The sequence below is a fragment of the Oncorhynchus gorbuscha genome, linkage group LG20 (genome assembly GCF_021184085.1).
Source record: "Oncorhynchus gorbuscha isolate QuinsamMale2020 ecotype Even-year linkage group LG20, OgorEven_v1.0, whole genome shotgun sequence".
Classification (NCBI taxonomy): Eukaryota; Metazoa; Chordata; class Actinopteri; order Salmoniformes; family Salmonidae; genus Oncorhynchus; species Oncorhynchus gorbuscha.
In genome coordinates this window covers 21,294,761-21,311,142 of record NC_060192.1, presented here as the reverse complement: position 1 = coordinate 21,311,142, position 16,382 = coordinate 21,294,761, and the positions used below count along the sequence as shown (strand labels likewise).

General features: G+C 41.7%; 1 protein-coding gene across 1 annotated transcript; it reads right to left on the bottom strand.

Moving 5' to 3' along the window:
• Positions 1-6,446: 6,446 nt before the first annotated feature.
• On the bottom strand, positions 6,447-9,688 carry LOC124006851 (alpha-1A adrenergic receptor-like). Its single transcript, XM_046317048.1, has 2 exons — positions 8,755-9,688; positions 6,447-6,979 (listed from the first exon to the last, which is right to left on the bottom strand). Exons 1-2 carry the CDS (start codon positions 9,686-9,688, stop codon positions 6,447-6,449), a joined length of 1,467 nt encoding a protein of 488 aa, XP_046173004.1.
• Positions 9,689-16,382: the final 6,694 nt, after the last annotated feature.

Sequence of the window (16,382 nt, the reverse complement as noted above, 5' to 3'; positions counted from 1 at the left end):
TGGAGGACAATAGCACCCAGCAACAATCAACAAAGAGCTTTTTGAAAGTTTAATGCTTAAAACCAGAAAATCTAATTGTTTGAGGACAGACTTGGTGGAGAGATCCGAACACTGAAGGTGATCCTTGGTAAAGATTGCCACCCCCCCACATTTGGAAGATCTGTCTTGCCGAAAAAGGTTTTAACCAAAAAGGTTAACGTCAGTATTCAAAACACTCTTCCTTAACCACGTCTCAGTAATGACCAACACATCTGGATTGGAGCTGTGAGCCCACACTTTCAATTGATCCATTTGAAGTAATAAGCTTCTAGTGTTAACATGCAAAAAGCCCAGGCATTTACAAGAGGAGAAATTAGTGAAGCAGATTTCAGAGCAAGTCAGAATTGGGACTAGCAACAGTAGATGGGCCAGGTTGTACATGTACAACCGGGCCCATCTATGGGACTCCCGATCATGGCCAGTTGTGACACAGCCTGGGAACGAACCAGGGTCTGTAGTGACGCTTTAGACCGCTAAGCCACTCGAGAAGCCACAATTCATGGAAGTATATATGAAGACTGTAATAAGGGTTTATAAATATGTAAAAAGACAAATAATACATGTTTCTTGATCTTTATTATATATCTCAGATATAGGATAGATATTTCAGAACAAACTTCCTTTAGAATATTTTTGGGGGACTATCTGTTGTTCCGTGTAGTGAATCTGTTATTCAATGTGTTTGTATGGGCTATTCTATATACAGTAGCTTAGTTCCTCAGCTTACACATCTCAGAGGAGCTGAAATGGTCAAACCACACAGACACCGTTGTGAAGAAAACACGGAAGTGAAATTTGGCCATCTCCACAAAGCCCTCATTGTTCTACAGGAGAACTATCAAGGGCATATTGAAGGGCTGCATCACAGCCTGATACGGCAATTCCACTGCTGCTGACCGCAAAGATCTACAAAGGGTGGTACTCTCAGCCGAACGCATCAATGGGTGCACACTGCCTTTCCTCCAGGACACCTACAGGAAGGCCAAGAAGATCATCAGGGCCCTCAGCCTCCCGAGCCACGGCCTGCTCTCCCTGCTTCCATCACTCGGCAGTGATTGGAACATCATGGCAAAAACTGACAGACTGGCCAAAAGCTTTTACCCCCAGACAATCAGGCTGCTCAATAGCCACCACTTGTCAGCTACCTGCTTACCCTGTCCCCCAGACTTCGGCTTTGGGATGTCTCCTGGTCTGACAAACACGGCTGTAGCTCTGCCACCTTCCACCACAGATGTGGAAGGCCAACCCCTGGCGGATGCGGTGGATTGAGACGCAGCCTATGCAAAAAAAGATATATCTCTAGTTTAACAGACAGATGTGTATTTTTATTACGCTGGTCAGATGTTCCGCGGGGGCATGGGCATCGACTCTAGGGGGTTAAGTTTTACAGCACCAAATTTATGCGACTGTTCTCAGAAATCAGAATCTATCCGACTCTGATAGCTGTCACTGTCGTTCCTTTGGAAATGTTAAGTTATGTATCACTAGATTTGATTTATTACAAGATTAAGGGTATACTGTGCAACTTTCATAAGGTCTGGATGCCTTCTATGGAACACTGTACGACAAAAGGAGTCTTTATTGAAAACATGCCCATGTCAGGGGAGATACCTATTTAGGCAATCCCTAGCTGCTGGGCCGCTCAGTCATGGCCCTGGGGGTCTGCCGTACTGTTGGTTGTCACTCTGACCTTGGCTTAACACACCTGAAACCAGTAATGAATGTTTCACTAAGATCCTAAAGCTGAGTGGGGTGTGTTGGGTTGTGGCGCTGCAGGGCCATGGACCCCTAGGAGATCCGGCTATATTGTGTGCAAGTAAAAAGAGCTCTACAGTACTATTATGCCTGTGATATGAATTATATGGAGGGTATACTGTTTCTGTGTGTTAATGTGTAGGTGTGTTGATACGTATGTATTTATGAAACTTTAGTTTTACTTGAGACAAAAAAATATATATGGGAAGTAGGTTGTGTTGGGGAGAAAGTTGAGTTATTGACTAGACTTGTGGGGATTGGGCTTGCAGGCAGCTCGGTCTGGCTGGCGGTCTGGCTGGCGGTCTGGCTGAAATTTGATAGAGAAGATGTCTTAATAAAGACTTTGTACTTTATTTCTAGGAGTTGTTAATTTGTTAGGCTATTGGTTTAAGGTACAACACAATACTGATTACTGAATTATCATTCAATCATTATCAGTCTTAGCAATCCTTTAAACATATTTAATAATGATCTCTTACCTATCTTGATGACTGTGGGCATTTTTGCTTATTTTTTGTTGTTTGAAATATTTGACGGCTATTAGATTATGTATAAATGCAGGAAAAGAGCTTTAGATGCCCCCCAAAATATGAAGACCCCCAGACACCCACCACATTATATCACCCCCACTTCTAAAACCAAAGTTACGCCCCTGGCTAGAACTTCACTAGCTAGCGAGCGGGAGTTTTCAGCATTGAGTGTGTCAACCAGCATGCATCCCTGCATGCATCCCTGCATTTCGTTTCATATGGATTGATTTGAGACTGCTTGGGATAGCCAGCAAGCAGACACTAGCTAGCAAATTTGATATCACCACAAAACACCTTAGTTAGATGTAGAATTAGGTAGTGAAGACCTGCTACTTAAACAAAATTGCAATATTTGCTACAGGTTTAAAGGTTTTGGCTTTGACTCTTTTGAGGATGAAAGTGGATTCAGAGGATGATGTCACCGTGGTAACATTTTCAAATGTTAGGACAGCAGTAGCCAAACTTCTTTTGAGTGTTTGAGAGTTTTCAGACAGATCAGTGCAGACGGACGTCATGAGACAATGAACTAAGGCTATGGTCATTGAAATCAAGACATCTCCCAAGTTGTTTATTATTGGACCAAATGGATGAATGGGGGGGAAAAGTGTTGGCACCTACCTGTATTTTGATGTCTAGCAGAAGTGGCTATGTCAACGTTTCTTTGAAGTCATAACATATTTAATATATTGCGGGCTGCTTAATAGCTGAAAATGCCATGCATACCTGGTTATAATTAAACTGAAGAAAAATATAAACTCAACATAAAAAGTGTTGGTCCCATATTTCCTGAGCTAAAATAAACGATCCCAGAAATGTTCCATATGCACAAAAAGCTCTTTTTTTCACTCAAAATGTTGTTCACAAATTTGTTTACATACCTGTAAGTGAGCATTTCTTTTTTGCCAAGATAATCCATCCACCTGACAGGTGTGGCATATCAAGAAGCTGATTAAACAGAATGATCATTACACAGATGTACCTTGTGCTGGGGACAAAAAAAAAGGCCACTCTAAAATGTGCAGTTTTGTCACACAACACAATGCCACAGATGTCTCAAGTTTTGAAGGAGCATGTAATTGGCATGCTGACTGCAGGAATGTCCACCAGGGCTGTGAATGTTCATTTATCTACCATAAGCCACCTCCAATGTCGTTTTAGAGTCCAACTTGGATTTGGTCCAACCAATTTGGTCCAACCAGTCTCACAACCGCAGACCACTTGTATGGGGTCGTATGGGCGAGCGATTTGCTGATGCCAGCGTTGTGAACATGGTGGCGGTGGGGTTATGGTATGGGCATGCATAAGCTATGGACCACGAACACAATTACATTTTATTGATGGAAATTTGAATGCACAAAAATACAGTGACACGATCCCGAGGCCCATTGTGAGACCCATTTATTTTTAAGGTATCTGTAACCAAGAGATGCATATTTGTATTCCCAGTCATGTGAAATCCTTAGATTAGGGGATCATTTCAATTGACTGATTTCATATGAACTCCGTAAAATCGTTTAAATTGTTGCATGTTGTGTTCATACTTTTGTTCAGTATATTAATCACACATGCAAAACAACAGGTGACGTGTTTCATTTTCATAGAGAATTGGTGCAGATACAGTGAAATATTCATCTGTGATTGGAGAGAGGCAGGATAATATATTTAGTATGAAAATAGTTTCTGTATTTTACTTCATTTCCATTGCATTTCATGGGGATGAGATTTCAATAGGTTACACAGATGCTTATAACAGTGCCTTGCAAAAGTATTCATCTCCCTTTGCATTTTTCCTATTTTGTTGCATTACAAGCTGTAATTTAAATGGATTTTTATTTGGATTTCATGTAATGGACAAACACAAAAATAGTCCAAATTGCTGAAGTGAAAAGAAAAAAATTGTTTCAAAAAATTGTACGGACAAGTGCTGCGTGGATATGTATTCACCCCATTTGCAATGAAGCCCCTAAATAAGATCTGGTGCAACCAATTATCTTCAGAAGTCACATAATTAGTCAAATAAAGTCCACCTGTGTGAAATCTAAGTGTGATCTGTCACATGATCTCAGTAGATATACACCTGTTCTGAAAGGCCCCAGAGTCCGCAACACCACTAAACAAGAGGCACCACCAAGCAAGCGGCACCATGAAGACCAAAGGAGCTCTCCAAACAGGTCAGGGACAAAGTTCTGGGGAAGTACAGATCAGCGTTGGTTAAAAAAAAAATCTAAACTTTGAACATCCCATGGAGCACCATTAAATCCATTCTAAAAAATTGAAAGAATATTGCATCAGAACAAACCTGCCAAGAGAGGTTCGCCAACCAAAACTCACGGACCAGGCATGGAGGGCATTAATCAGAGAGTCAACAAAGCGACCAAAGATAACCCCGATGCAGCTGCAAAGCTCCAGAGTGGACATTGGAGTATCTGTCCATAGGACCACTTTAAGCTGTACACTCCACAGAGCTGGACCTTATGGAAGAGTGGTCATAAAGCCATTGCTTAAAGAAATAAAGAAGCAAACACATTTGGTGTTCGCCAAAAGGCATGTGGGAGACAAACATATGGAAGAAGGTACTCTGGTCAGAGCTTTTTGGCCATCAAGGAAAACGCTATGTCTGGCGCAAACCCAACACCTCTCATCACCCCGAGAACACCTTCTCCACAGTGAAGCATGGTGGTGGCAGCATCATGCTGAGGGGATGTTTTTCATCGGCAGGGACTGGGAAACTGGTCAGAATTGAAGGAATGATGGATGGCGCTGAATACAGGGAAATTCTTGAGGGAAACCTGTTTCAGTCTTCCAGATATTTGAGGCTGGGATGGAGGTTAACCTTGCAGCAGGACAATGACCCTAAGCATACTGCTAAAGCAACACTCGAGTGGTTTAAGGGGAAACATTTAAATGTCTTGGAATGGCCTAGTCAAAGCCGAGACCTCAATCCAATTGAGAATTTGTGTTACGACATTAAAGATTGCTGTACACCAGTGGAACCCATCCAACTTGAAGGAGCTGGAGCAGTTTTGCCTTGAAGAATGGTCAAAAATCCCAGTGGCTAGATGTGGCAAGCTTATAGAGACATACCCCAAGAGACTTGCAGCTGTAATTGCTGCAAAAGGTGGCTCTACAAGTATTGACTTTGGGGAGGGGTGAATAGTTATGCACGCTCAAGTTCTCCGTTTCTTTGTCTTATTTCTTGTTTGTTTCACAAGAAAACATATTTTGCATCTTCAAAGCGCTAGGCATGTTGTGTAAATCAAATGATACAAACCCCCCCAAAAAATCAATTTTGAGTCCAGGTTGTAAGGCAACAAAATAGGAAAAATGCCAAGGGGGGTGAATACTTTCGCAAGCTACTGTACATGCCAGCAGCACTGCACTTTACAAGAACTGAGCACATGTTAAATTGTTCGGTACAAAGCACTGTGAAAACTGCACGTCAGATGTTAAGCATGTCATAAATATTGACATTAGACAATGTTGGCTAACTATAAATGAATAAATAATAAGAAAATGGTTCCGTCTGGTTGGCTTAATATAAGGAATTTGAAATTATTTATACTTTTACTTTTGATACTTAAGTATATTTTAACAATTACATTTACTTTTGATCCTTAAGTATATTTTAAACCAAATACTTTTAGACTTTTACTCAAGTAGAATTTTACTCAGGTGACTGTTACCTTAATAGAAAATGACTGAAGTAAAGTTATCTTTACTTTTACTCAAGTATGACAATTGGGTCATTTTTCCACCTCTGCTCTTCAGTGATCAGAAAGCACATGTTTTCATTCAATCTCTGTACTAACTCAATACTCTGTATTCAATTTCTGTTCTGACACCGACACTGTGTATCCTCATTTTGATTCCTATCTATACACTGCATCACAGCACATACAGTACAGTACATCTCTACCTCCAGGTGTGTTACTGTCTCCTTGAGAGCCGTGTTCTATCTCCCATTCCCTGCAACCTGAAGACACATCAGACATCAGTCTAATGTTAATAGCTAGACTGACTCCAGCAAGTCTATAGATATGACTTAATTTCACGCCAATTACAATCACATATTTTCCTAGAATTTGAGATTTTTTACTATCCAGCAACCTTTGGTGCTCCCAGTCACACTGCCTCCCCTTTCACTCCCATGGTGAGGCGATGGACTTTGGCTTGACATGTAGCGAGGGCTGAAGGGCTTTGGCAAGGAGCACCCAATGGTGGCGGTCTTTCCCCCGCTGCAAAGCACCACGCCTTCAGCAGGCTTTTACTCTGGACCCGAGCAATGTGGGTATGGCCTGGCACACCCACTGAGGAAGAGGAGCCAGAGAAGGTCCTACAGCAGCCCAAGGAGAGAGAGGCTGAGGAGGGGGCTTGGCGAGGCTTGGTGGAGAAGCTGGAGGAGGAAGGGGGAGGCTTGGATCTGATAAGAGACGATGGACCAGGACTGGGACCATAGGAAGAAGCAAACCCCAAAGATTTGGAGCTCCTGCCCCCCTGTCTGAGACAGCGTCCATGCAGAACGTTGAGGAATGCCCTCTTGAACTCCTGGCTGAAGCAGGGATAGATAATGGGGTTGATACAGCTGTTGAGGTAGCCCAGCCAGAAGGTGATCTTAAAGATGGTGTCAGGTGGCCTGTACGATGGGAATATGGAGCCTGTGGAAAGAACAGACAGAAAGCACACACACAGATCTGTCACTTAAACACATTCAGAAGTTCACAATGTCTATATGAATCATTGATCATTGGCATGTTCTATCGGCCATTCTCTGTATGTATTAACACCAACAATAAGATGAGCAGAGATAGCTCACACATTAACACACACCATTTCACTATAGTTCCAATTGCAGACATACTGATGTTCACTGTGTACTTAACACTTTGTAAGTTATCTTTCTAGGTTAGACTTTGGTAAAGCCAACATACCTGGATTTGTCTCTAAATGTCTTAAACATTCAACTCTTTCATTCCTGTCTGAGAAGCTCAGGGGCAGCTCAGAGTCGGCATGACATATTGTGCTGTTCATAGTGAAATGCTAAACTCCAGTAATGCTTTGCTGCCTTGGAAAGAGGAAGGGTGATTGTGGGCGCCTGCTTACTGAGCACAAAATCATGCCCTTTATGTTTGTTGTCCATAATGGTTTAGGAATCAAATAATGAATAGTGTTTTTGTTCATTTCATTTCTTCCCTGAAGTATAACCCAACGCTGGCATTTCATTTGCTCTGTTCTCCATGGCAGTAATTTAATTCCTGATGTACTTTAAAAGAAAAAACAGACATGTATAGCGAGCATTCGACAGGGGTAACCAAGGTCGTAGACTCCATTGTTATGTATACAATAAAACACAAATAAATCAATACACTATTCTAATATTGGACTGGTGTATAAATGCATTCTAAAGTAGGATAAGAAATGCACAGTATGGATGCATTCAGATACACCTCCCTGGACCAAAGGAGGAGGATTCAGAAGAATGAGTGTTTTACGCCATCAGCAGGCCTTCTACTAATCTGCTAACCTACAGTAGGTGAGTTCAACACCATTTTTCATCTTGAATAACAGGTCTCTCTAATCCCTAATCAAGAATATTAGGGATTGTACTGTATACTGTACTGTATACTGCATCTCATGAATCACATTATGTGGGGTTATTAACGATGTGGATGACAGCTTTGAGGCAATGTTGGTTTTGACTGTAGGCGACATGTAGCGTCATATGGTCATATATAGCCCCTCTTAATCTTCCTATCATTCATATTTTTTTGCCATCGGTCAAAATATTATAGAATGCAACATTTGTGCCCTGTCATATCTTTCAAATGACTGAACTTGTTATAAGTGACTCATCCCACGGCCATGCTTAACAAGAGCGATTTTGTCGCTGAATTTGTATAATAGAGGGTTGCTTTTGCTTACGACTCTGCTTACAACACTGTTTTTGGTGCGCTGTGGCAGAACTAAAACAACGGAAAAGCAGAAAATAGGCCCTGTGGCTTATTCCCGGTCTTTCAGTCTCTATCAATACATTCATTTCCATTCAATTTTGTCACAGCGCTTTTCCATTGAGAGGGGGAGATTTACATTTTAAAGTTCAATTGAGTTGAGTGGAGGGGTTTATTTATTTATTTTTTTGGAAGGGAAGCTTTCCCTGACTAGAAAACGACACAGTGTGGGGCAATCACTCTCTATCCAGTAATGTGGGTTTATATGCTGCTAAGGGAAATCAGTTAGAAGGATTATTTTTGTGAGAAAAATGCAAATTCATTCAGTGATGCTGTTCCCTCTGATATTATTATTTGACAGTTGATTAGACAAACATCTAGTCATATTAACGACTCTTTTTCATTTCCAAATAATTCCAAACGAAAGGCATGCAGCAGCACATACATATCATAGAGAGCAAGGAAAGGCATTGTGGGATACCCACCGATGGGCATAACCAGGAAGAAGGGCAGCCAGCAGAGAACGAAGCAGCCAACCACAATGCCCAGTGTCTTGGCTGCCTTCTTCTCCCGGGAAAACTTCAGCAGGCGCATAAGGGCGAAGGTGGTGCGTCTCCGCCGAATGGTGCCCTTTTCTCCCTCCTCCTCCTGGCCCTCTGTCACAGCAGGGGCATTTCCACGATGAATCCTCAGTGTCACTCCCTCTTCCTTCGTGACCATCCCCCCCTCACTCTTCCTGCCCTCCCTCAGGTCCCGGGACTTCTGCTTGGCCACCACATACACCCTGCAGTACATGGCCAGAATGACAGCCAGTGGCACATAGAACGACCCCAGGGCCGAGAAAATAGCATAACCCGGTTCCTCTGTGATCCGGCACTCAGTCTCGTCCTCTGGGTCGGGCTCCTTCCAGCCGAAGAGCGGACCCACGGATATGGCTGCTGAGAGGCCCCAGAGAGCTGTCACTGCGACCAGGCCGCGCCGCCCAGTGGCCATGGCCGGGTAGCGCAGCGGGTAGCTGACAGCAAGGTAGCGGTCCACAGAGATGACACACAGACTGAGGATAGAGGCAGTGCAGCAGAGGACATCCAAGGCAGCCCAAGCACTGCAGAATGGCCGGCCAAACACCCAGCGCCCCAGGACCTCCGAAGTGGCAGAGAAGGGCAGCACAGTGGAGCTCAGGAGCAGGTCGGCTGCTGCCAGGTTGGCGATGAAGTAGTGTGTGACAGAGCGCAGGTGGCGGTGGCACACCACAGACAGAATGACCAGGATGTTACCTAGAACCCCGAAGATGACAAACACTCCCAGCACCAGACCCAGGGTCACAGCCTTAGTGTTATCCATATCAGCATAGGAAGAGGAGCTGCAGTTGGGACAGTTCTCTGACACGGGCAAAGTTATGTTCTCACCCGAGGGAACCATTTTGGCTTTGTTTATGGTTAATTCATTAGTTGAATGTTTTTGGGATTGACTGCAATGTTCTGTTAAATCAGAAGCCAGCTTTGCAAACTTCAGCTCAGGAGTTGGGAGTCCACTATTTGTAACTCCCCTTTGTGTGACTCAAGACTGCAAAAGTTGCTACCTCATCAATCACAGATCTTTGATGCCAGGAGGCAGGAGCCCTTGCCAATGCGTGCACAAATCACATGTCCTTGGCAGAGACATAAAAAAATACTGACAGGTCAGGATAGTAAATCTTCAGCACTGCCACTGATTGTTGTGCCATTTGTCTGTGGAGTTTGGCTGCAGGGCTTTCTGGGTGATAACAAGATCCAATATGTTTATGCTGTCTCTTCCTCCATGGGACTGAGATGGTAGAAACTTGCTGGAGGGATGATTTTATTAAGCAAAAGTCCCACTAAAAACACAGGAAAAAGAGAGCAGTTAATAAAAAAAAGACATCCTCCCAGGCTCCATCCCTTTTTCACGGAATGGCAGAAACTAAGGTGGGATTCAATCAGAATCGGCATCAGACTGCATTCACGGTAAACACTGCAAATGTCAGCTCAATCGGAAATTACATTTAAATGTCAAGCGCAGTATATTGCAGGACTTCCTGGTTGGTCTGGTCATTTTTCTGAATGGAGGCCTCAATTCAACCAGTTCATGTCCAGTGAATAGTCAACCAGGTCCAGTGACACAAACTGGTTGAGTCCAAGTTGTTTCAATGTCATTTTTCACCGCATTGTGATGTGGAATCTACGTGGAAAATACGTCACAATACGTTGACAAGTTACATTGGAACAACGTTCCATGATTCAACCAGTTCATGTCCAGTGAATAGTCAACCAGTTCATGTCCAGTGAATAGTCAACCAGTTCATGCCCATTGAATAGTCAACCAGTTCATGCCCAGTGAATAGTCAACCAGTTCATGCCCAGTGAATAGTCAACCAGTTCATGCCCAGTGAATAGTCAACCAGTTCATGCCCAGTGAATAGTCAACCAGTTCATGCCCAGTGAATAGTCAACCAGTTCATGCCCAGTGAATAGTCAACCAGTTCATGCCCAGTGAATAGTCAACCAGTTCATGCCCAGTGAATAGTCAACCAGTTCATGCCCAGTGAATAATCACTGCTGCAAATAAGACTGAATAAGACTGAGACTGAGTAAGCATTCATCTAGTTTTACAACCATATGCCAGGCATCCATCACATACCAGTATATAAAACTGATTTATAGTAATCCTAAATAAAACCACAAGACAGCAAAAAACAACAATAACATGATGGGTGTGCTGTAAAAATGCATTAACGTGCCAAATATCTTCTTCCCCGAGAGAGAGGTGCTCTGTAAAGATTTCTTCACTTCACACATCATTAAATACCACCAGAGGTCCCGCTTCAATAAACACACCATTTTCGATTTCCTTTTCATCAAAATAACATTACTGAATCTGTCTGTCGATTTGACTCCTGATGCATAACACCATCTACTTCAAACACCAGCTCCACTGACACAGAATCATTGGTAGTCATAACGTAAGTTATGAGGGAAACCATCAAACCATAGAGGTAATTGTTTTTTACATAAAACAAAGGCTAATTTTCACCTGGGTCATAAATCAGGCAGCAACATGTGCTAACTCTGTAATGGGCAGTGTGTGAGTACGTTATAATATTGTAGATATATTGTGGGTTCTATCAATTTAATTGTCTGCATAATTCCTAATACACATTATTTTTTATTTATACTTATTATTTTTTTACCATCCCTATGTTGATTGGAGTAAACAAACAGACAACAATAACTCTACTGCTACTTACAGCTATTTCCACTCACTTGTACGGTGCATGTAGTTCAAGAATTATACATACATTGAGTGTACCAAACATTAGGAACACCTGGTCATTCCATGACACAGACTGACCAGGCGAATCCAGGTGAAAGTTATGATCGCTTATTGAAGTCACCTCTTAAATCCACTTCAATCAGTGTAGATGAAGGGGAGGCGACGGGTTAAAGAAGGTCTTTTAAGCCTTGAGACAATTGAGACATGGATTGTGTATGTATTCACCCTCTGTAAATATTGAAGTGCCTTTGAACGGGACATGGTAGAAAGTGCCAGGCGCACCGGTTTGAGTGTGTCAAGAGCAGCATCCCTATCGAATGCTTTCAACACTTTGTAGTACCCAACGAATTGAGGCTGCTCTGAGGGCAAAAGGAGGTGCAACTCAATATTAGGAAGGTGTTCCTAATGTTTTGTACACTGTGTATATTCCTTATTTCCTCGTTTTGCAAGTGCTGGATTTTCACCCATAGTGGCCAATCCAGCATTCATTGTGATCTCCCTCCAACGCCCACAATTAACCCATCTTTCCCATTATAATGCCATGTTTCCATTTCCTTTTGCAATACATCTTGACCCAGGCATTAACTCAGCAGTCAGATGACAGGCATGGGATTGAACTGGGGTGATAATTTCACTCAACATCAATATGGGTGTACATGTTGGTGATTTTGCATGTCATTGGATGAAATAAATGTTGGTGGAGCAGGACAGGGGCTAGTGATAGAGCGATCTCAACGCAGCAGAATCTCTGTACTGGTCACTTGGTCCAGCAGGATTAAAGACATTAACAGATAAGGGATTATTATGCTGAATTCAGTAATGTGGAAAAGTAGTGGAATTTATCTTTGAGCTGATTGACTTTTGTTTAGATGCCCAGAGAGTTTGATACGAGACAAGATACACGCACATTTAAGGGTATTTTCTATTCGGTGCATGGAAATTTAACCGCAAAAGTCCTTTCTATGTGCATTACGTCATCACACACAGCCTTTTATCAAGTCAATCTAATGGAAACACATCTAAGGACGGAAAACGCGCATGTTGTTTTCATGCAAATGTTTTTATATTTGCATGAACACCTGCTGCTAATTGGATAGAAAACTAGCTAGTCTCAGAGAAATAAGTAGTACTGCTAGGTTTCACACAGTCAAATGTAACAAATAACCATTTTTTATATAAAGAACTACATAAATAACATATATATATATATGAGATCTGTATGTAACATTTAAATGTGACATTTTTGTCATTTAGCAGATGCTCTTATCCAGTGCGACTTAATTAGTGCATTCATTTTAAGATAGCTAGGTGAGGCAACCAAATATCACAGTCAAATATACAGTATACAAATATTCCATTCAAGCTAAGCAATGGATATCCACTGAGCGTACAAAACATTAGGAACAACTTCCTGATATTGAGTTGCACCCCCTTTTGCCCTCAGAACAGCTTCAATTCGTTGGGGCATGGACTCGACAAGGAGTCGAAAGTGTTTCACAGGGATGCTGGCCCATGTTGACTCCAATGCTTCCCACAGTTGTATCAAGTTGACTGGATGTCATTTGGGTGGTGGTGGTGGACGATTCTTGATACACATGGGAAACTACTGACGTAAAGAACCCAGCAGCATTACAGTTCTTGACACACTCAAACTGTTGCGCCTGGCGTCTTCTACCATACCCTGTTCAAAAGGCACTTAAATCTTTTCTCTTCTTATTTAAGCGGTCTCCTCCCCTTCATCGACAATGATTGAAGTAGATTTACAAGGAACACCAATCATAGCTTTCACCTGGTCAGTCTATGTCATGGAAAGAGCAGGTGTTCCTAATGTTTTGTACACTTAGTGTATAGCGTTTTGCAAAAATACTCATTTTAATACACGGCTAAAATCTATGAATGAAAAACCTGAAAACAGTCATACTTTACACACGCATGAACATGCCAATAAGCAATCATTTCTGGTGAAAAAAAAACATAAATGTGAAAAATTGTGGGATATAGCCTTTTGGAATGAAACTCTTCATTTGTTATTGTGCTCTCAAAAGGTTTGAAAACTTAACATACTCCCAGGACAAGCCTATCCGTGAACATAACAGTCTACCTGGACTATTGTGTTTTGTGTTTCCTGGGACATTTTTTTCCCTTTTTTTCCCTCATACCACCAAAGCTTTCTAGTAGCCTAATGTCCTCATAGTTGACTGGTTGTTTTTGTAGAATAATTAGGTTGTTATTGTGGTGCTAAATTTCAATTTATTGTTTGGTCGATTGATTCATTCATTTTGTGTTTTGAGGAGCAACAATTTCAATGTCACAAAAAATAGACATATAGGAGGAGTTTAGATAGGAAGCCCAATTCCGATATTTTTTCCACCAATTGGTCTTTTCACATCATATATTTTTCAGAGCTGATCTGATTGATATTAGAATAAGGCTGCATGTCTAAATGCAGCCTACGCGATGTGCTCAATGCAAGGTTCTGATTGCTTATAGCCTACTAATGCAATTTATGTCGGCACAAAATGCCCATCTCATATCATTTTGAAAGGTTTCTGATTGGTAGTGAAATGGTGCAGAAAATGTGATGCAAATGACCGAGGGCAGACTATGCATTCGAATTATAGTCTACAGTTCTCATACATTTTCTCTCAAACTGTTTAAATAAAACAAAAACTAAAAGTATGACTTATTTCAATAATGTATAGGCCAGACATTGTATTTACAGATTCGGCCTAACAGAGTTGACAAACATTCCCACCAGTTCGTTTAGAATAATAAATTCAAGAACAATATTTCATCAAATCATGGAAATACGGGAATGGCTTACCTTGTTATCCCCAATGTCTTCCAAACGTAGCGTTATTCGACAGTACAAGTATGCTCAAAGTATAAATAAAGTATACTGAAAGTACAGATCTTTTTCGTATGGACTGGTATAACTATTCAGACGGTATTTATGACTTATACCCAGACGCGCACACCCCCTGTAGCGCACTGAGGAATCGGTCTGCTGCGGTCTTCAGTCAGAGAAATGCAGGCGCTAGAGACGCGCATCACCTAATATTCAACACTGAGACACCACCACCCCTTCTTTCTTTCTCACTCCTACATCTTCCTTTTACATTTCATCATCTACAGTCAGTGGCATATGTCGGCTATAGTCTGATATTTTGCCCAGTGAGATGCACTGCACACGTTTTGGTTAAACGGTTGAGGGGTCTAGGTAAACATAAATGGTAGACAGAATGGGTCTGGGTAGCTATTCTGATCCTGTTGTCAACTTTCACCCGAGGCATAATAAATTACTTCATCTGCAGACAGACCCCCAGACAAACCTCCTTCAGAAAATGTGTGTGTTTAGGTTGGCAATGTGGCAGGGAGAATTACATGTGAACACTTGAGGCATGATCTGATAAATGGCACTGACTCATGAACATTGAGATAAATAAAATGTTATAAGAACAATTTATAATTTCTCCTTTCATATCTTCTTTCATTTCTCGAAGCAGGATGGGCAAAATGGCATTCTCCTACTGTACCACTGTGTCCTTGACGGCAAATCACTATGAGGTGCAAGCCTCCGAATTGAATGATTGTGTTTGTGTGTATAACCCCGTATAAGATGGATAAAGTAAACTATTGGCATTATTGCCCCGGAGAGAAGTTGATAAACAAAAGTGGGACTGATTTTCTCTCTCCCCCAAGGAATCAAAATGACCCTGTCTGAACCAATTGAATGATTGGTTGGGTTGGAGGAATGTACGCGTGAAATGATTTGAACGTTCTTATGATTTTGGAAATTAGCTGGACTTTCTCTGTTTGACCGTGGACCTATTATATGGCATAACCGGCCACAGGAATGATCGAGCAAACTAAGAAAAGGGAGCATGATGATGTCACACCCGACTTTGTCATCTACAGATGAAGTTTGTTTCAAGTTGCAAAGTTTGAGACCTGGTCAAGACCCCGATCGTCTCCATAACCCCCGTGAGTCACCATAGATCAGGAGAAATGCTCTGTGAATGTCTGATCATTATACAGAAGGAGTTTCTCTCTCTTAATTTCGCTCTCCTGGATAGAGGTCATGCTGAGGTTCAAGGCTTGCTGTCTATTCCTCCTACCCTCATCTCCACCGAAGGCAATGCGAAGGCAAATCAGCTTTAATTATTCAGGGTGAATGCTCTGTGTTCCTTGTTCTACACGAAGCATTATACTAAAATGTTTGTGTGTGGTTAAAATGATACAATGCTGAGGCATTACAAAACTGGTATTTCATTTATGCATGCTTTAATGGCTTGAATTTACTTACTGTGTTGGTTTTTAGCTGAGCAGAAGGAATACAAACATGTTCACCCTGTTATTTCTGTATCACCACATGTCCGTAATCATTCTGCCACTTGTGTGCCTCTACTGATAAACATTTATTTCCTGGCATTTAGTTTTTTTTCCATTTATGTATTCATACATTTTTTTGTGAAATGACAGCAACCTTTTAGATTCAATTATTTTAAACTTAAGGTTCTTACAATGAAATTGGCCAGAGAGCAAGAGAGAGAGTGAGAGAACAGGGTAATGAAAAGCAATAATAGAAGTGTAATTTGGCCCACCACTGTGCTGTTTGTCTGATGGATGCTGAGGCAGATGCTGTGCTGAGAATATTAAAAGCACAGTCTCCTTTTCCCACAGGTTAGTGTAGTTACCCTTAGCCTTGCACTCCAAACTGAGCCGACATACTGTCTGTTGCTACAGTAACAATTAGGCACATATTGAAGGATGATAATTGTTGGCCAATCCATCTATTTTATATAACAGACTGTTTGACTCACTG

Bases quoted from the DNA above. Each gene is read 5' to 3' on its own strand.
- LOC124006851 (XM_046317048.1), bottom strand. From the start codon at position 9,688: ATGGTTCCCTCGGGTGAGAACATAACTTTGCCCGTGTCAGAGAACTGT. The intron at 6,980-8,754 runs GTGGGTATCCCA...TTCTTTCCACAG, and splicing joins CTTCCTGGTTATGCCCATCG to GCTCCATATTCCCATCGTAC.